Below are 21,073 nucleotides of genomic sequence, written 5' to 3' on the forward strand. Positions count from 1 at the left end.
AATTCTAATCCCTTTAATTCTGAGAAATATAAAAATGGCTTATAATCCTTTAAAAGTGCTTATTCAAATAAGCTAGAAAAATATAAATACCATATTAAACTCACAACAAAGGACAAGCTAAACACCTTACAGGCTCTTGTACCTACACTACATGGTTTAGATTGATCAGCTTTACCCTCACAAAAACTCTATGGAGTACTATTATCAATGAGGAAACAAAGGATTAGAAAGGTTAAATGATTTATTCAAACAACTGCTCCAAGTACAGACACTAGAATGAGAACTCAGAAGTGTATGACTTTCAGAAATACCCTGTCACACATCTTTTTTTTTTTTTTTTTTAACTTTACAATATTGTATTGGTTTTGCCATATATCAAAATGAATCTGCCACAGGTATACATGTGTTCCCCATCCTGAACCCTCCTCCCTCCTCCCTCCCCATACCATCCCTCTGGGTCGTCCCAGTGCACCAGGCCCTATCACACAACTTAACCAATGCCTGCTTCCCACTTTGAAGAAAATGTAAATAGAAGGCCTTCACTACTTTTAAACTTTATCTTTCCTTAAAGACAACAGGTTAACCAAATATATTCTTTTTCTGATCCCACAAAATACCACCTAAAACAGGAGCAAAGGAATAAAAAAACTATTAAAGACCAACAAAGAGAAAGAGAAAAGGAGGCAGAATTCATCATACAAGATGTATCAAAAACTTTTAGAAGACAGAAAATAGATAGGGAAAACAATACATGCATTAAGCCAGTGTTTCCCAGACAGAAGACAGATAAAAAGACAGAAGTGATTCTGTCTCCAGGGGACATATCTTGTATACCTTGAAATAGTTTTGGTGGTCATAGCTGAGAGTAGGGGAAAGTGTGTGCTACTGACTCTAGAGAAGCAAGGCCAGGGATGCCACTAAAATATCCTAATAGTCCACAAGACTGCCTCCAACAACAAAGATTTATCGAGCCCAAAATGTCAGGAGTGACAAGGGTGAAAAGCTCTGCTTTTGGCTGAAGGAGTCCTTGCAGGAGGCACATGAATAAGAATGCAGCCAATTTGGCCCAAAGAAGCCGAAGATCCAGAGTCTGACCCACTGTACTGCAGAAGGCCAGTAAGGCAGAGGGCGAAAAATAGGAGATTAGTTGAAAGTTGAAAAAACAAAACAACAGAGTCCACTCAACTCTGCACGGATACCAGGTATTCATGCTTTAGGCAAAATAATGAAGGTTAATTCATGAAAAAAAGAACTCCACTCTTCAATAAGTGGTATCTAAAGCTTCTCCAGGGAAATAACCTCCTCTATAGTAGAATCTACCCAATAAGTACTCCCCACTATAGAGTTTCCACTCAGCATTTTAATGCATCACTGTGAAATGAATGGACAACTGAGAAAATCAAGAAATATCTACAAAATAAGACCAAACAACAACAACAAAAGAACCTGGAAGAAAAAAGAAACAATATATAAGAAACAGAAAAACTCTGCTAAGGAAATAACTCTAGTATCCCAATTTAGAAACCAGAAGATACATCCATAAAAGATGAAAAGGATGCTATGAAAAACAACAAAGAATAAGAAAACACTCTCAGAAACATTGAAAATATCTCAAAAAGAAAATTTTCAATCAATGGTGGGAAAAAATCAAAGAAATCTTGGGAGAACAACAGAAATTATTTGAAAACTGAAAAAGAAAGACTGTTTAGTATACAATAAATAGGAATTCTAGTATGAGCAAACAGAAAAAAAAAAAAGTAGGGGAAATGACCCAAACAATGAAGGAAGAAAAAAAGAGAGAGAGAGAGACAAGAAAAGAAGAATTCACAGGTAACAGATAAAATTGTCTAGATTGAAAAGGTGGGGTTGTTGTTGCGGGGGGGTGGAGGGGGGTGGGGGGATGGGTGGAAGTTGCAAATACTGAGAAATAAGAATGAAATCTCAGCAGAACAGTCTGAAATTTCACAAATAAAGATAATTAAGGCTTGTCAGTAAACTACACAAGTAAAAAGAAGGAATAATTAACCTCAGGAAAAACAAACAGCTTTAAAAAATAAAGCAGAATTCTAGTATACTACTTCAGTTCAGTTCAGTCGCTCAGTCATGTCCGACTCTTTGCGACCCCATGAACTGCAGCTCGCCAGGCCTCCCTGTCCATCACCAACTCCCGGAGTTCACTCAGACTCACGGCCATCCAGTCAGTGATGCCATCCAGCCATCTCATCCTCTGTCGTCCCCTTCTCCTCTTGCCCCCAATCCCTCACAGCATCATAGTCTTTTCCAATGAGTCAACTCTTTGCATGAGGTGGCCAAAGTACTGGAGTTTCAGCTTTAGCATCATTCCTTCCAAAGAAATCCCAGGGCTGATCTCCTTCAGAATGGACTGGTTGGATCTCCTTGCAGTCCAAGGGACTCTCAAGAGTCTTCTCCAACACCACAGCTCAAAAGAATCAATTCTTCGGCGCTCAGCTTTCTTCACAGTCCAACTCTCACATCCATACATGACCACAGGAAAAACCATAGCCTTGACCAGACAGACCTTTGTTGGCAAAGTAATGTCTCTGCTTTTGAATATGCTATATAGGTTGGTCATAACTTTCCTTCCAAGGAGTAAGCGTCTTTTAATTTCATGGCTGCAGTCACCATCTGCAGTGATTTTAGAGCCCAGAAAAATAAAGTCTGACACTGTTTCCACTGTTTCCCCATCTATTTCCCATGAAGTGATGGGACTGGATGCCATGATCTTCGTTTTCTGAATGTTGAGCTTTAAGCCAACTTTTTCACTCTCCTCTTTCACTTTCATCAAGAGGCTTTTGAGTTCCTCTTCACTTTCTGCCATAAGGGTGGTGTCAAATGCATATCTGAGGTTATTGATATTTCTCCTGGCAATCTTGATTCCAGCTTGTGTTTCTTCCAGTCCAGCGTTTCTCATGATGTATTCTGCATAGAAGTTCAATAAGCAGGGTGACAATATACTACCTTGACTACTCCTTTTCCTATTTGGAACCAGTCTGTTGTTCCATGTCCAGTTCTAACTGTTGCTTCCTGACCTGCATACAGATTTCTCAAGAGGCAGGTCAGGTGGTCTGGTATTCCCATCTCTTTCAGAATTTTCCACAGTTTATTGTGATCCACACAGTCAAAGGCTTTGGCATAGTCAATAAAGCAAAAATAGATGTTTTTCTGGAACTCTCTTGCTTTTTCCATGATCCAGCGGATGTTGGCAATTTGATCTCTGGTTCCTCTGCCTTTTCTAAAACCAGCCTGAACATCAGGAAGTTCACGGTTCACGTATTGCTGAAGCCTGGCTTGGAGAATTTTGAGCATTACTTTACTAGCATGTGAAATGAGTGCAGTTGTGTGGTAGTGTGAGCATTCTTTGGCATTGCCTTTCTTTGGGATTGGAATGAAAACTGACCTTTTCCAGTCCTGTGGCCACTGCTGAGTTTTCCAAATGTGCTGGCATATTGAGTGCAGCACTTTCACAGTATCATCTTTCAGGATTTGGAATAGCTCAACTGGAATTCCATCACCTCCACTAGCTTTGTTTGTAGTGATGCTTTCTAAGGCCCACTTGACTTCATATTCTAGGATGTCTGGCTCTAGATGAGTGATCACACCATCATGATTATCTGGGTCGTGACGATCTTTTTTGTACAGTTCTTCTGTGTATTTTTGCCATCTCTTCTTAATATTTTCTGCTGCTGTTAGGTCCATACCATTTCTGTCCTTTATTGTGCCCATCTTTGCATGAAATGTTCCCCTGGTATCTCTAATTTTCTTGAAGAGATCTCTAGTCTTTCCCATTCTGTTGTTTTCCTCTATTTCTTTGCATTGATCGCTGAGGAAGGCTTTCTCATCTCTTCTTGCTATTCTTTGGAACTCTGCATTCAGATGTTTATATCTTTCCTTTTCTCCTTTGCTTTTTGCTTCTCTTCTTTTCACAGCTATTTGTAAGGCCTCCCCAGAGAGCCATTTTGCTTTTTTGTATTTCTTTTCCATGGGGATGGTCTTGATCCCTGTCTCCTGTACAATGTCACGAACCTCTGTCCATAGTTCATCAGGCACTCTATCTATCAGATCTAGGCCCTTAAATCTATTTCTCACTTCCACTGTATAATCATAAGGGATTTGATTTAGGTCATACGTGAATGGTCTAGTATACTACTCAGTTCTCAGTAAATAATATTTATCTATTATAGGGAGGCAATGATTACACAATTTAAAGGCTGCTTAATGTCACTGCAGAAGTTGGTGTTGGACAGGGAGGTCTGGTGTGCTGCAATTCATGGGGTCACAAAGAGTCAGACATGACTGAGCGACTGAACTGAACTGAACTGAATGTCACTGAGACTAGCTTAATTTCACTGGGATGACAAAGGGCAGGAATATGTATATGGGTATGTTTGTGAAGAGGTAGATATAAAACTAAATTTTCATTTTCATAATAAGCCAATAGACAGTGTTAAAAATTAGTAGTTTAAGAAGTAAGTTTAAGACCTATGATGATAAGTGCCAGGAGGAATTACTAAAGTTGCCAAGGTAGCCCCTGAGAAACAGAATTGAGGAGACTGGAAGGCGGGGAGAGGTGAAACACAAAAACACGTGCAAGATTTCCAGCTATTACGGTCACTGTATATTACATTGATAAAAACAAGTTCAAATATGCACTGAAGAACACTTCTGACTTTTAAATAATTCCTCTTTAGAACTATCAACATTATTACCTGCTCCACACGGATTTGAAGGGTGGTGGATTTGCATCAGCATTACATTTGAGATTAACACCTTTTCTTCCTACGAACCAGTTTCCATCATAGCCTGTTACTGAAACCTCAGGAGCATCTATAAAATAAATGCATTATTCAGCAGATTATCTTTTGTAAACAATAGATGCAATATACAATGATAAAGTATTAACAACTTTATAACTTTAGAAGCTGTGTACTTTCCTTCACTCATACACATAAGAAATAAGGAATATAGTATTCAATCCCAAGTGGCTCAGTAAAGCAGGAGACAGGTGTTCGATTACGAGATCGGAAAGATCCCCTGGGAAAGGAAATGGCAACCCACTGCAGTATTTTTGCCTGGAAAACCTACCTCATGGACAGAGGAGCCCAGCAGGCTATAGTCCATGGGGTTGCAAAGAGTCAGACATGACTCAGCAATTGAACAACAAACTCAATAAATTCTGGGTAACTAAAATAAATGAATGAGTAGACAATAAGCACCAAACACTAGACAACTATAAGCATGTTCTAGTTGTTCTGGACACAATGTAAGAATATTCATAAACTTATAATCACCAAAAGCAAAATATGAGCCCTATTATGAAATATACAGAAGTATATAAACAAAGAAAATACAATAATTTGATGAGAGATGGCATTTAGGCACAAAGTCACTACCTAAAACTGTCTTTAAAGAAATGTTTAATGTGAAAGGAAATATGCCCTAAGAGATATCAAGTTAATTATAAAAAATTATAAAATATATTATAATATTCATACATTTAATTAATATAAGTTTTATATTACAGTATTATGTTAAAATTAATATTATATATTAAGATAAATTATAATTAATATAATAATATCATACACTTAATATCCATAGGGCATGAGAGATATGACAAACTTTCTAAGACTATAATTACAACTAAAATAAATTTTCTGAGGCCTCAACTGTTCCAAAACGTGAACTTTTATCCATTTAATGTATCCAAAGGTCTTTTATTACGTACTATATAATTAAATGAGTAATTATCTACATCTAAACTTTCAAACTGTGAATTCCAATACTAATCATTCACTGAACCATTATTCGTTTAGCTCCTATTAAGTGACAGGCACTGTTTTAGATATTTAGTATAGATATTCTGTATTTATAATACTTATATTCTAATGGTAACAGGGAAGATAACATTTTTAAAAATTTAACGAAAATCCATTATGAGGGCTAACAAGGAAAAATATAGAATGATATGAGAGAAGGTAAAGAAATGATACTTAAGTATGGTGCAGAGACCCTCCAACCTTCTGTGAGGTACACAAGTAAACTAGACAAAAAGCAGGCCAGACGGGAAGTTAGAGAAACCAGGTCAATCTTTTAACTACGCAGGGAAGCCTGAAGTCAAGTAAGGTTTACAAAAAACAGTGGTAAAAAGTTAAACTTCTTCAAACTAAGGTACAATTACCTTAATAATTTTAAAAGGCCTGCCTCATAAATACCAAGAATTAACATTTTTTTCTAATTTAAAATTGGTAGTAATTAATGTTGCTGAAAGAACAGTACAGATATCTGTGTGTTTATTTTCAACGAAGGATAAGATAGATATTAAAGTATCCTCAAAGAATACCTCTAAATTTTGAGATATGAATTTTGCATGTAAGATTTTATCTCCTCAAACTTTGTTTACATGTTTTATAGGGCCTAATTAACAACAGCAAGAAAGAATAAGAATATTTTAGGTGTAGGCCAATAAGTCTAAGCCATAAAGTCTTACATCAGGAGAAATATTTTTATATTTTAAAATTGCATTTAAGCAAACAAAAAATAATAGTATACATAATTGATGAAAATTTCAGTCATTATTAGACACAGGGAAGAGAAAATACATATGAGAAAAATATTAATGGACTTACAACTGAATCTAAATTTTATAAGAAAAAAGAAAAACTTAAAAGTATGTACAAGATAGAAAAATGAGGAGAAAAGAAGGTACAGCCAGCCATCTTTATGGGTTCAGCTTCTGTGGATTCAACCAACTATAAATGAAAAATATTCAGGAAAAAAAAATTCTAGAAAAGTTCAAAAATAAAAACTTGAATTTGCTGCATATCAGCAATTATTTACATAGTATTTACATTGAATTTAAAGCTATTTACATAACATTTACATTGCAGTATGTATTATAAGCAATCTACAGATGATTTAAAGAACATAGGAGGATATGTATAGATTACATGCAAATATATGCCATTTTATATAAAGGATTGGAGCATGCCTGGATTTTGGCATAAGCAGGAGTCTTGTAACCAACCCTTCATGGATACTGACAAATTACAACGAGAAGGGACTACTACTAGGACTGTATTTGCACTCAAGAATACAATGAATGGTAATAAAATCCACATAAGATAGCTCCTCAAGTTTAACTCTATAAATGTTGAAAAAGATCCTTACAATTTTCAAAACAATCACACGAAGTGTAATGAATATGTGTAAATTAAAATTCCATGCATGTCGTATCAAAAAAACAAAACAACAAAAAAACAGAACATCTCCTTCAAAAACCTATCTAGATTTATGATCTGTGCATGGATGGAAATGACACAAGAACCCAGAGACTTTTCATAATTTTATCTTTAACCTACTTAACTTTCATTATCTTTACTATAAGCTATCTGTATTTCTCTTGCTCAAATTTTAAAGTGCTACACAAAGAATATATAAAAAGCGAGAAACTTTATAAAAGGGGAAAGTATATACACATATGTATCATATATATATGATATCCACATATATATATATGATATCCATCTATATATATATATATATATATATATCTCCACATAAATACACACATAAGAGAGCATCTCTTAGGAAAAAAAGCAGCACAGGATGGGCCAGCTTTTAACTTTATCTAAGATTACTATTATCCCAACGATCACTTTACTGTTTTACCTTTATGAGGATCTTAGAATTTCTGTCATCAACAAAATGTGACTACAAATAATATTAAAAGAACAAATTTTCCAGCTAATTAAAATGCATCTAGGAAATTAAAAATTCTTACTGAAAATATCATGGGTAGCATCCATAAAAATGAACAGCTAAATTAATTGGATTGGAGAAGCAGCTGTTTTTCTCCAAGTACTGAACATTCTGAGGTACAAATGTGCACAATTTACCCAAGTCTAGCCTATTTTAAGGTCTAAAAAAGACAAGGCTAAATAATTTTAAGTTAGACAGCAACTTTAATCATTGTCTTTACAAACTGACAATAATATTCTGGTTAAACGAAATTTCCATAAAAATATTTTTTTTAATTAAGAAAAAATGTCAACAAGGAAAATCTACAACAATATAGGAATACTACATATTCAAACTAAACACAATTTGATACAGAATTATGTTAGAGGAATAAAATTAAAACACATAATGTTTAAAAAGCAAACACTATCATTTACTTACACTGTATATCTAATATGAAGGAATATCGGATGTCCTTTTCCAAGGCTGGATGTTTTACAACACAAGTAATTCTCCTTCCTTTGGCAAATCTGGTAGGAAAGAGCTTGTATTGGCTGACAATTGTTGCTGTTTCATTTGGAAAAGAAGTTGTAGTGGATTCCATTTCTCCAAGATCACCTTCCCAATCAATATGTGCAACTGGTTTTCCAGTGGCTGCGATACAAATGGCTGCTACTGTTTCATTTCCTCCATCAATTAAAGAATCTGGCCCTTTTATCAGGCTCACAGTAGGTTCAACTGTTTAAATTTTAAAAAATTAGTTACATTTCAATTAAGAGCATATTTACTCCTTCCAAGCCACATCTAGCCACATTTCATAAACTTAAGGACAACTGAATATAAGATACACACACACTAAATGCCAACACCAAATGGATTCTTAGAACAAGAGAAGATTGAGTCAGGCCAATCTAGAAGCAAGACTTTATATAACCATCACAAAGATAGTTCTCCCTGCCCTGATAGAGATACACCTTTTTTTATCGGGACAAATGAGTTTCTTCCAAAGTTAACATATAAAAAAAAATCTGCAAACTTAATCATAATTTCCATTAGGAGATTCAAGGTACTATTATTCTGAAATGAAAAATAAAAAAGCAGTTTTAATATATAATGCTTCAAGCTGTGGCAAAAATGTTTATATTTAAATTACAACTGTTAAAATATATAGCATTAACAGTTATGCTTACTGAAATGTACATGCTACCTACCTTTATCTGATATAAGAAAGATCCTCAGCAGAAGTAACCTTAGTGTGAGATCCTTTTAATCTACCCTCCACATACATGCTAGCAGTCTCTTCAGATTTTCCAGTAAATTTAATATGCTCCTTTCTGTATAAATTCCTTAGTACTCACTTCATGTGTTCTTTGGCTCCAGCCTATAGTTTACTGTGTCCATTAAGTTTTTAACCTAAAAGACTTATTTCCAAAATTTTTAATTGGGTCATTTTTAAAATATATTTTTGTCTCAATTTTCTGTTCCTGAGGTTTATTCATGTAGGATCATTTAGCCTTCAATTATTATTTTGCAATTCTTTGTTTTACTTTTAGATCATTTAGATTTGCATACAATTGTATCAATAATTAGTCTTAACTACTGTATGGTTCATTTACTGTTGAATATTGGTGCTGCTTCCTCTTTGGAAAAAAACGATTTTTTAAGAAACATTTTCACTCATGTATCTTGGTATATTTTTAAAAATGTTTCTCTAGTTTTTCTCTTGCTTCTATGTTTATTTCCAACTTTACCAAGTAAGGCCAAAAAGCTTTCCAAAGTACCAATTTACTCTCAGTCTTAGCACTCTGACTGGTCCCAACATACCCACTACAGTTGATACTGTCAGACTTTTCAGTCTCTGACAATCTTGTAAGTATATAACAGCATATAATAGAGACCCTGTTTTTAATTTCTCAGTTATAAATGACACTAAGAATCTTGTCTTGTTCATGAGCCATTTTGGATTTTTCTGAAAATACCTATTAAAGTCCTTTTTTTTTTTTTTTTTTTTACTGATTGGGGAGAGTCCATTTCTGATTATATGTGCAATATCTTCTACCATTTAGGGCTTCTCTCTTTATAGTGTGTTTTGATGAGCAGAAGTTTTTAATTCAAATGTATAAAATTCATCAGTTAACTGTTTTTTATATACAGGCACACCTCACTCCATTGTGCTTCACAGATATTGCATTATTCACAAATTGAAGACTTCTGGTAACCCTGTATTGAGCAAATCTATTAGCATCATTTTTCCAACAGCATTTTCTCACTTCCTATCTCTTTGTCATATTTTGGTAATTCTCAGAATATTTCAAGCTTTTTCATTATTATTATATTTGTTATGATGATCTGTAATCTTGGATGTTACTACTGTAAAAAGATTAAAACTGGCTGAAGACTCAGATGATGGTAAGTATTTTTTAGCAATACAATGATTTTTTACCTAAATTATATACATTGTTAAGACAATGCTATTGCACACTTAACAGACTACAGTGTAGTATAAACATAATCTTTATAACACTGTGAAACCAAAAAATTCATGTGACTGTTTTACTGTGATATTTACTTTATTGGTCTGGAACCGAACCCACGTTATCTCCGAGATATGCTTGTACTAAGAATTACCTCTGTACTTCGAGGACAAATTACTATGTGAGATAAATATATATATAAATACTTATATACACACACACATATACATTATATATACATATACATTATATATATATACATAGACATTATACACATAAACACACATACATACATATATGGGCTTTGCTGGTGGCTCAGATGGTAAAAAATCTGCCTGCAATGAAGACCTGGGTTCAGTCTCTGGATGGAGAAGAGTCCCTGGAGAAGGGAATTCTCCAGGTTTCTTGCCTGGAGAATCCCATGGACAGAGGAGCCTGACAGGCTATATATATATATAGTCCATGCAGGCACAGAGATGGACACGACTGACAGTTTCTTATTCTCTGCAGAAATTCAATAGATTGACCTATCCCTTCAAATGGTAAGCACTGTTTAATAGTCTATGTCAGATAATTCCAACACCTTACACAGGTCTTTTTCTCTTCTTTTTGCACTGGGTGCTTCTGGGGTCTTCTTTACTTATATGCCTGGTCATTCAAGCAGATCATATGCTTGAATTTGAATAATTAAGGTAGAAATAATTTGAGGCTTAGAATACAGTACCTTTCTTCCAGAAAGGATCTTTCTTTTCTTCTGCTAAGCTAGCTTCTAAGAACACTATCCAGCCCAGGGTCTCAATTTCAGATTACTCAAGTGATATAAACCAAGCCTCAAAGTCTGTAATAAGGCTAGTTTACTGTGGGTGAACTACTCTTCTGAAAATGTTAAGTCGTTGGGTACCAGGAGAATATAAGAAAAGTTATTAGATATCCCATCTTGAGCAGACATACACTTAGGTATTTGTCTCTCTCACTTCTCAAGGCTCTCAAAATCTTAGTTCATCATCTTAGGTATCTCTTCTGAATTGTTGAATGTCCTCAAGGTTGAATACAGATTTCAGCTTTCAGAGCTAGGTTTATTTCTATGTTTCTACTTTTTCTTAGATTTTAGTGTATATTCCTTACTATATTATTATTTCTTTGAAGTTTTCAATGGTTTTTAATGTTTCACGTGCCCATCCCCCAACCATGGCAGAGTCAGTGTGAATAACCTGTGCCATCAATAGAGGTTTTTATCTTTGAGGAAATATAAAAATTATTTTAAAGTTAATTTTAAATTATATTATTTGTTTCTTCTGAAGGGACTCAAACCCCTGGTTGTAGACTACAATGGCTTTCTAAAGTTACTTTTCTCGTATTTCCCAACATTTTAGTTAGCTTCTCTGCACTTCGTCCCTGGAGGTTTCGCTGTCACTCCCTCTCCTACCCAGTGCCCTCTATACTCTGATTTGTAGGAATATGACGTTTTCCCAGCCCTATATTAACACCAGGATTGTTAAGACCACTTCTTTCTGCTGGTTCTTTCCCCCATCTCCAAAGTGTCTTCCACATGTACACAGCAAGTTCTAAACCAAAGACTTCAGAGGGCCCTTCTGTAGGTCTCTAAAGCACACACATTCTTTCTTTTGGATACTCCCTTTCTACTTTCTGCTCCACAAATTCTAAACATCTGTCCAATCCATCTCTTAAGCTCAGTGAGACCAGTATTCTTTACTTGAAGCCCTTGTCACTGAGTTGCCACTGGAGACTGATTAAAGAGGAGGCTGGAGCAACTGCATAATTCTTGCCTATCTTTCTTCTTTCAGGGATCATAATCCTATCATGCCTATTGCCCAATGACTAAAAACTAGTTGGTTAGTTTTCTTGTTAGAGAGAGAAAGGGTAAATCCAATCCCTGTTACTCCATTATGTCTGGCAGTAGAAGTCTTTTTTTTTTTTTTTAATTATTATTACAAAAGTATTACTAAAAATTAGAAAAAAAAAAAAGAAAAATATCCACAACTATAATATACTAATATAGTCATTATCATATACTTCCACTTCTTTCTCTTTATTTTTGTTTCCAGTGTCTATATAGATGTAATCATGGTATTCCTACAGTTTTTTGGCTCATTTTATTTTCAAGCAGCAACACTTCTATTAACTACAATTTTAATCACTATATAATATCTCATATATCAAGAAGAAGCAATCAATTATACAATAACTCTTCTCCTATGGGACATTTGTTGTTCAATTTTCTTAAAAGTGTTTTGCTATATTACATTCCCTTATTCAGGTCTATTACTATCATTCCTTTGAAACTCTAATGTCACTAACTCTGCCTAATCTACACACTCAATGCTTTTCTTTGTCTATTTTCTTTGACTGACTTGGTAGAAATCTGATACTTAGAGCAGTTCTTCCCAATCAGTTCCAAAAGAATTAAGTTCTAATGCCTTCAGGTATCTGCTCTAAGTAATAGATTAACTTCTGGGATATGCATTTAGAATGATAGTAGCTATGTGCCAACCATGCATGCTAGGTCGCTTCAGTCGTGTCCAACTGTGACACTAGACTGTAGCCCACCGGGCTCCTCTGTCCATGGGATTCTCCAGGCAAGAACACTGGAGTGGGTTGTCATGCCCTCCTTCATGGGATCTTTCTAGCCCAGGAATTGAACCTGCATCTCTCATGTCTGCTGCATTGGCAGGTGGGCTCTTTACTGCCAGCGCCACCTGAGAAGTTGGATGTGCCAACCACAGGAGCACTGAAAAAAATGGGTCACTGAAATCATTTCTGTAGGGCTTGATTCTCACCGTGGGAAAAATGTGCTAGAGCAATCTTAAAAGCTTTATCTTCTCTTGATATAAATAATATTACTTTAACAGTTTTTTGCAAAGCTATGTTTTTGAATTGTTCATCTCTATTTCTTCTAATCCCTGCCCTAATAAAACTTCCGTTACTTTCTGTATGTCTCTTAAAAACTTTTATCTGATAAACATTACTACCTGAATGATCCCTAATTTTATTCACTTTTGATACAAAATGTGGTATCATTTGTCTATGTATCCTCCAACTCAGTAAGCCAAAGGTTGAATTCATCATCTCATCCTCCCAATCCCCAACTTGATTTTCATGCAGACATGCCAATTTAAATTAATGGCAACATAATTTACTCAACCACTAAGGCTCAAAACCTGTTACTGTTCAAACCTTCTTGGTTTCTTATATATAGTCAGTTACAATGTTCTGTTAGTTTCTCCTTCCTAATAGCTCCCTTCTTCACTCAAGTGGCATAAATTAGAAAATTAACGTCAAGCTTTCATGGCCTCCTATCTTAGGCATTATGATTTCAGGACTCTTCATTGTAATCCATCAAAAACACCTGACTGATCTTCCTAAATGACAACTTTCATCACATTACTTACAAATCAAGTCTATGAGTTAGACACTCCTCTAAGCAAGGTGAGAAGATGGTCAAAGTAGTGTTTTTCAAACTTTACCTACTGTGCATAAAAATTACTTGGGGACCTTGCTATAATAGATTTATCATTCAACAAGTCTGGGGAGGATCTGAATTCTGTATTTCTAACAATCTCCCAAATGATACCACTGCTGCTGGCTCATGAATCACACTTTAAACAACAAGAATCTGGGACTTCCCTGGTGGTACAGTGGTTACAGCTATACACTTTTCACTAAAGGCATGGGTTCAATTCCTGGTCAGAGAACTAAGATCCCATGTGTCACGTGGTACAGTCAAAAATAATAAAATAAATAAACAGAAAGAACTTGAGAATAAGAGACGGGAGAAATACAACATCCTCAGTTTGCATTTCAACTAATATAAGGTTCAAATTCCCAATCTTGATATTCGAGTTACTTTAAAGTGGTCCTACTCTACATTTCTAGCCTTTAATTCTTGACTTTATATAAATCCTTTGAACAATCAACAGATTATTCAGTGGTCCCTCAGAGGACACTTGGCAATGCTGGGAGACATTCTAACTTGGCACAACTTCTAAGGAACTGCTACTAGTATCTAGTGGGTAGATGGCATGAAGGCTGCTGAACAGTCTGTAATGGACAGGACAGTTTACCCCAGCAAAAATTTCCAGGCCCAAACTTCAACAATGCCATGGTGAAGAAACTCTGCCCTAATGTATGTTGTTTTCTGCTTCCTTGCATTGGCTCACTTATTCCCCCTCTGTATGTTTACACCATTCAAGGACTGGCTCAACTATTTTTCAACAAAACATTTCTGAACTAGAGTTAACTTAGCTATTTCCATACCCTACTTAAATAACAGTGTATTATTGCTATATGCCAGAAACTCTTATAAGCTTTACGGATACAAAGTCAAATTTTAAAGTGCACAGTTGCAGTCCACCACAGGTTTATAGTGAAAAAGACATAGTGCTAAATTAACTGCTGCAACAAAGATGAGCTCAAGATACAATGGCAAAAGAGCAAAATAAAATCCCTATCAAGCAGCAGAGGGCTAGATATTTTTAAAATGGCTACCAAAAGGATGTAGTTTGATGAGTAACAGTTAAATAGAAGAAATGCAGGAAGAAAAAGACAGGAGGGGAAAGGTGGCAATCTCTTGAGAAGAGAGGCATAACAAAAAATACATATAAAAACATAAGTGTTAACATATCACAAATAGTTCATTATGATTATAAAATTCGGGCTGTTGGGAGAAGTAGAGAGCAAGGAATGGAATAGATGAAATTAGAGAAGCAGACACAGGTAAAATCATGACTGGTCTTATACTTTAAATAATCCTGAGTTTTAAACCACTGAATGTTTATTAATTTAGGAAGGATTACTAAAATTTAAAGTAAAAAATCTTATTCTCATGAGTTCTCTCTTCTACATACAAACTATCTTTTTTTCTTGACACTTATTTTTTTTTAAATTTTTTACCCCAATGGTTTGCACTTGACTTTTTAGATATTAATACCTTGTCTTCCAGTTAAAACTGTTCTCAAAAGTATCAATTTTGTAAACCTAAGTTATATTTTCCCCACAGCCCTTAGGACAGGGTCTTAAACACAAAGTCTTCAAATATTTAATTTTATTTTTATTTTTAAATAGTTTTTCTCAACATGAAAAAATATATAACAAATTTGGACAAAATTTCTTTCCTGAACTTCAGAGATCCTGAAATCACACCATTAAATATTAGAGGCTGTGTAACTGTTTGGTTCTCTTGAAGCAGACAGTGAGATCAAGTGAGGAGTGCAACAAGTTTATAAAGGAGAAAAGATAAGGAGGATTGAGTAGGGAAAGCTATTAGCAGACCTAACATCCCTGACAGGCAAACAGGTGGATTCAGAGCAAAGACCATCCATTAAAGGCGTTCCACTTTAGGTGGAAATGGCTAAGGTTGCTAGTAGTCCTTGGTCCTCATACTAGTATTCTATGAGTACTCACCAGCTATTCCAGATTGGTTTACCTTTCACTGCGGGTGGCTACTTTAATACTAATAAGCTCTTTCTAAAGTTCACCATAAATTTTAACAGTTATCACACAGTAAAAGGCAGAAGATCCTTCAATGGAAGCAACAGCCCATGATTCAAATAGCTACACAAATCCACAACAGCAGAAATAAAAATCTGATTTGAAAAACAAACATAAGACATCAATGGCTCTAAGACCACAGTCATTAAAACAAAATGGAAAAGCTTAAAGATGATAATTTAATTAAAGGTTGAAGTTTGAGGGGAAATAAACATCAAAGAATATTAGCACTTAGTATTATAAATAAAAAACATTAGCACTTAGCATTGTAAATAAAAAACAATCTTTCCTGAACAAAGTAAAATAGCTATGAACTACACAGCATTATACGGACAGGTAGATAGGGACAAGATTTTGTTTAAACAGAGTCTAGAATCAGAGTTTTATGACAGAAATTGAAAAATCATATTTGAATTCTTTCATTTAAAATTTACATTTATATGTAATTTCAAGCATTTTAAGTTTTTGAAAATATTTTTACTATAATCCTCACCACTACCACCAAAATATACAATTCAAGTACACGTACCTAATACAGTTACAGTTGTAGAGGACTCAGCATTTCCAAGTGGGAATGTAACAGCTTTGCATATGTATTTTCCAGAATCAGAGAATCCTATGTTATGTAGAGTAATTGTTGCATCATTAATTGAATAGTTTTTAAACAAGACTCTTCCCTGATATTCTCCTTGAACAGAGAATCCATGTTGAGGATGATGAACTGCAACAGTCTGTGAACTTTTGCCATGTATCTTCTCCCATGAAATTTGTGTTATAGTTTCATTTACTTCAATTAAACACTTCAACGAAACATTCTTTCCCCATACTGCTGTGACATGTGGCTCCACAATAATTGGTCCAGCTAAGGCACCTAAGGAAAATAGAAAAGCATAGTTCTTAAAAATGAATCTAAGTTATGCTAACATATGATCAAATTCCCTCCCTTCCTGTTTTCTACACACACACACATAGACACTAATGACTGAGTAAACAGGAAGAACTGAAAAGAGTTAGATGCTTCCAGGGCTGGATTTAAGACCCAAAGAATGCTTCTTAAATGAATCAAATAATCACCTATATGTGTTGCACTGGATAAAGCACTACACTGGGCCAACAGTAAGCTTAGGTCCTTCCTAAGAAGGTCCTTCCCCAGTCAAGCCACTAGGTAAGGTCCCAGCCCTAGCTGACACCCTGACTGTAGCCTAGTGAGAGACTCTGAAACAAAGAACTCAGCTGAGTCATGCTTGGATTCCTGACCCAAAGAAACTGACATATAATAAAAGTATGCTGTTTTAAAACTACCAAACTTTAGGATATTTTGTTACTCAGTGACAGATAACCAAATCCTAAAAGTATCTTCCTTCGGAGGGTTTCTCTACCAAAAATCTGTATAAAACACACTGGTAAATACAGATCAACTGCCAGAAAACATAAATCAAAAAAAACCCAAACAAACATATAAACGTGAAATCAAAATTTTCTATCTCATAAATCAAATTTATGTTTTTCAAGAAAACATAAAAACGAAAGTTAAAATCATCTAACTTCACCCTTATGATACTGATTCCTTCCTAAAAGCAATGGGCCAAATATAAATCATTTTACGAAACACAGGATTAATGCTCATTAATACTAAATTCAAGCAAGACACTCTTCACTAACAAGTATATTAGAACATTTATAGCAAATACATTGGGGGTATCATTTAAAAGATGATTAAGAAAAATGTTTAAACATGTTCAAACGGCTCTAAACAACAATAAAAACTTAATACAATATTTCCATGAACTTTTTTTTGAAGAAAAAAACAAACAAACCACAAATGAATACATTAAATAGATAATAGAGTTAACTTTCTTATCCAAGAGATGACTGAGGATATTACAGAAAAGGACTGACAATTCACACTGATCATACTTAACAGCTATGGAAGAAAAGTTGTCTTTTTTTTAACCACTCCACCAAAAAAAAAAATCAAGTCCAAAAAATGTACTTTCAACCATATGATAATTACAAAGCTTTTAAAATTTAATGTAATTAGTATAAAACATGAAAATATTCAAACGTATTTTAGCAAGATATCATAAGCCTAATACTAAACCTGAAGATACACAAATGAAAAAGCAATTTATAAATATTAAAAATTTCATATAATATTATAAAATAACATATAGCTCTGTATTTAAAGAAAAAGACACAATGATTAAGTAAGATATTAAAAAATGTAAGGAATTTTTAGACTATTTATCACATTGAAAGGTCACATGGCTTTCTCATTGGAAGCCAAAAGGATATTTAATAGAATTTAATGTTCATTATCTGGATTTTTAAAAAGTTAACAATTGAAAAAAGAATTCTTAATAATACATTCTTCTAAATCAATGGACATCACAATGCTAAAATTAAAGGAGGGGCATGTTATTAAGGAACGATGAAGACAAGACGGTACACTATCATCATCATTCAACTTAGAATGGAAATTCTCATGCAATGAGACAAGAAAAGGAAACAGGGATGAATAGAAAAAGAACACACAAAATTATTATCTTGAAAATCTATTATTAGAAAAACTGAAGAAGGCCAAGGAAACCACTATTAGAACAAATAACATAGCTGCTTATAAAGAATGCAAACTGTATACAAAATATATATTCAACATGTTATAATATATGATAATCTTTACAAATTTACTGTAGAAAAAAACAGTATTAGTAAAAATATTAATATTTAAACTACTTAAATAATGTTGTAAAGAACCTGCAGACCTGAGCAACTGACCTGCATAATTGGAAGACATGTCATAGTCATGAGAAGGAAAATATAATGCTACATAGATGGCAAATCTCCCCATATTAGCACACAAATTCAATGTAACTGCAATGAAAACCATGACATACATACACACAACTGCACAGTAAGGAGGGGGTTGATACTAAAGTAAAAATAATAAAAAGCTTAGTATCTTAAAGCAACTTAAAATATATAAACAGATCAACATATATAATGGCATATGGTATGTAATATGTTCTATGAATGTAAATAATGAATTAGTGAAGATATGATGAAAGGACAAGAGCTAAATATTTGGAAACAGAGATCCCTGCTTTACATTAAACACACATACACACACAAAACCAAATGGAATGAAGATCTAAATGCAAAAAAATTAGTCACATATGCTATATATACTGACAATAATTTTTTGTATGTTCTGAAGATAAACATTAGTTACTGTAAGGAGTGAAATTACTAAAGACTAAAGAAATAACTTTTAGTTGTCACTTTGTGTTCTTCTTTGATGTCAGAATCACTTACAATAAGTAATGTTCATAATAAAAGCAAATAAACATATTCATCCTCCTCAGGTAGAGATACAGAAGGCATAGGATAATGGAATGAATGTTTGTGTCCCTCCAAAATATATATATTGAATACTAACTGGAGGTGGGGCCTCTTGGGATAATGATATTTGTATGAAGGCAGGCCCACATGCTGGCATTAGTGTCCTCATTTAAAAAGAGGAAGAGAGAAAAGAGCTCTCTCTTTCTGTCTACCCTGACAAAGCAAGAAGGTGGCTGTCTACAAGTCAGGAAAGGGTCTTCAACAGGAACTGAATCTGCTCACACCTTGATCTTGGATTTATCAAACTCTAGAACTTTGAGAAATAAAAGTCAGATATTTAAGTCAACCAGTCTATAGTGTTTTTTATAGCAGGCTCACCTGACAAAGACATCAAAATAAACTGGAAAGGATAGCGCTAAGGATATCTCCTTACAACCTTAAGAATAATGGCTTATGGGGTAGCAATGTTCACACAGAATAGACAAACGACAAAGAGGATATCATATAATGACAAAAGAGTCAATCCAAGAAGCAGATATAACATTTGTAAACATATGTGTACCTAATAGAGATCTCTTCAAGAAAATTAGAGATACCAAGGGAATATTTCATGCAAAGATGGGCTCAATAAAGGACAGAAATGGTATGGACCTAACAGAACCAGAAGATATTAAGAAGAGGTGGCAAGAATACACAGAAAAACTGCACAAAAAAGATCTTCATGACCCAGATAATCACAAAGGTGTGATCACTCACACTCACCTACAGCCAGACATCCTGGAATGTGAAGTCAGGTGGGCCTTAGGAAGCATCACTATGAACAAAGCTAGTGGAGGTGATGGAATTCCAGTTGAGCTCTTTCAAATCTTAAAAGATGATACTGTGAAAGTGCTGCACTCAATATGCCAGCACATTTGGAAAACTCAGCAGTGGCCACAGGACTGGAAAGGTCAGTTTGCATTCTAATCCTAAAGAAAGGCAATGTCAGAGAATGCTCAAACTACCACACAATTGCACTCATCTCACACACTAGTCAAGTAATGCTCAAAATTCTCCAAGCCAGGCTTCAGCAACATGAACTGTGAAATTCCAGACGTTCAAGCTGGTTTTAGAAAAGGCAGAGGAACCAGAGATCAAATTGCCAACATCCGCTGGATCATGGAAAAAGCAAGAGAGTTCCAGAAAAACATCTATTTCTGCTTTCTTGACTATGCCAAAGCCTTTGACTGTGTGGATCACAATAAACTTTGATCCACAAATCTGAAGGAGATGGGAATACCAGACCACCTGACCTGCCTCTTGAGAAACCTGTATACAGGTCAGGAAGCAACAGTTAGAACTGGACATGGAACAACAGACTGGATCCAAATAGGAAAAGGAATACGTCAAGGCTGTATATTGTCACCCTGCTTATTTAACTTATATGCAGAGTGCATCATGAGAAACGCTGGGCTGGAAGAAGCACAAGCTGGAATCAAGATTGCTGGGAGAAATATCAATAACCTCAGATATGCAGATGACACCATCCTTATGGCAGAAAGTGAAGAAGAATTAAAAAGCCTCTTGATGAAAGTGAAAGAGGAGAGTGAAAAAGTTGGCTTAAAGCTCAACATTCAGAACACTAAGATCATGGCATCTGGTCCCATCACTCCATAGGAAATAGATGGGGAAACAGTGGCTGACTTTATTTTTCTGGGCTCCAAAATCACTGCAGATGGTGACTGCAGCCATGAAATTAAAAGACGCTTGGTCCTTGGAAGGAAAGTTATGACCAACCTAGATAGCATATTAAAAAGCAGAGACATTATTTTGCCAACAAAGGTCCATCTAGTCAAGGCTATGGTTTTTCCAGTAGTCATGTATGGATGTGAGAGTTAGACTATAAAGAAAGCTGAGCGCCCAAGAATTGATGCTTTTGAACTGTGGTGTTGGAGAAGACTCTTGAGAGTCCCTTGTACTGCAAGGAGATCCAACCAGTTCATCCTAAAAGA

The 21,073-nt window shown here is 34.8% G+C and overlaps 1 protein-coding gene across 9 annotated transcripts in view; it reads right to left on the reverse strand.

The window, feature by feature from the left end:
* The window catches only part of NECTIN3 (nectin cell adhesion molecule 3), a 240,734-nt gene that overhangs the window by 178,001 nt on the left and 41,660 nt on the right, over nt 1–21,073 (reverse strand). For 8 of the 9 annotated variants that reach the window (XM_086407331.1, XM_086407332.1, XM_086407327.1 and 5 more), the window contains exons 2-4: nt 16,270–16,611; nt 8,200–8,496; nt 4,728–4,845 (exon numbers count right to left, since the gene is read on the reverse strand). In XM_086407331.1, coding sequence (XP_086263457.1) covers nt 4,728–4,845; nt 8,200–8,496; nt 16,270–16,611 — 757 coding nt within the window. Of the gene's footprint in view, nt 1–4,727; nt 4,846–8,199; nt 8,497–16,269; nt 16,612–19,844; nt 20,051–21,073 lie in introns of those variants that run through there. The other variant, XM_086407335.1, reaches the window with a different exon arrangement.

This window comes from Bos grunniens, chromosome 1 (assembly GCF_055505025.1).
Source record: "Bos grunniens cultivar Pamir isolate PY7600 chromosome 1, Bosgru_T2T1.0, whole genome shotgun sequence".
Taxonomy (NCBI): Eukaryota; Metazoa; Chordata; class Mammalia; order Artiodactyla; family Bovidae; genus Bos; species Bos grunniens.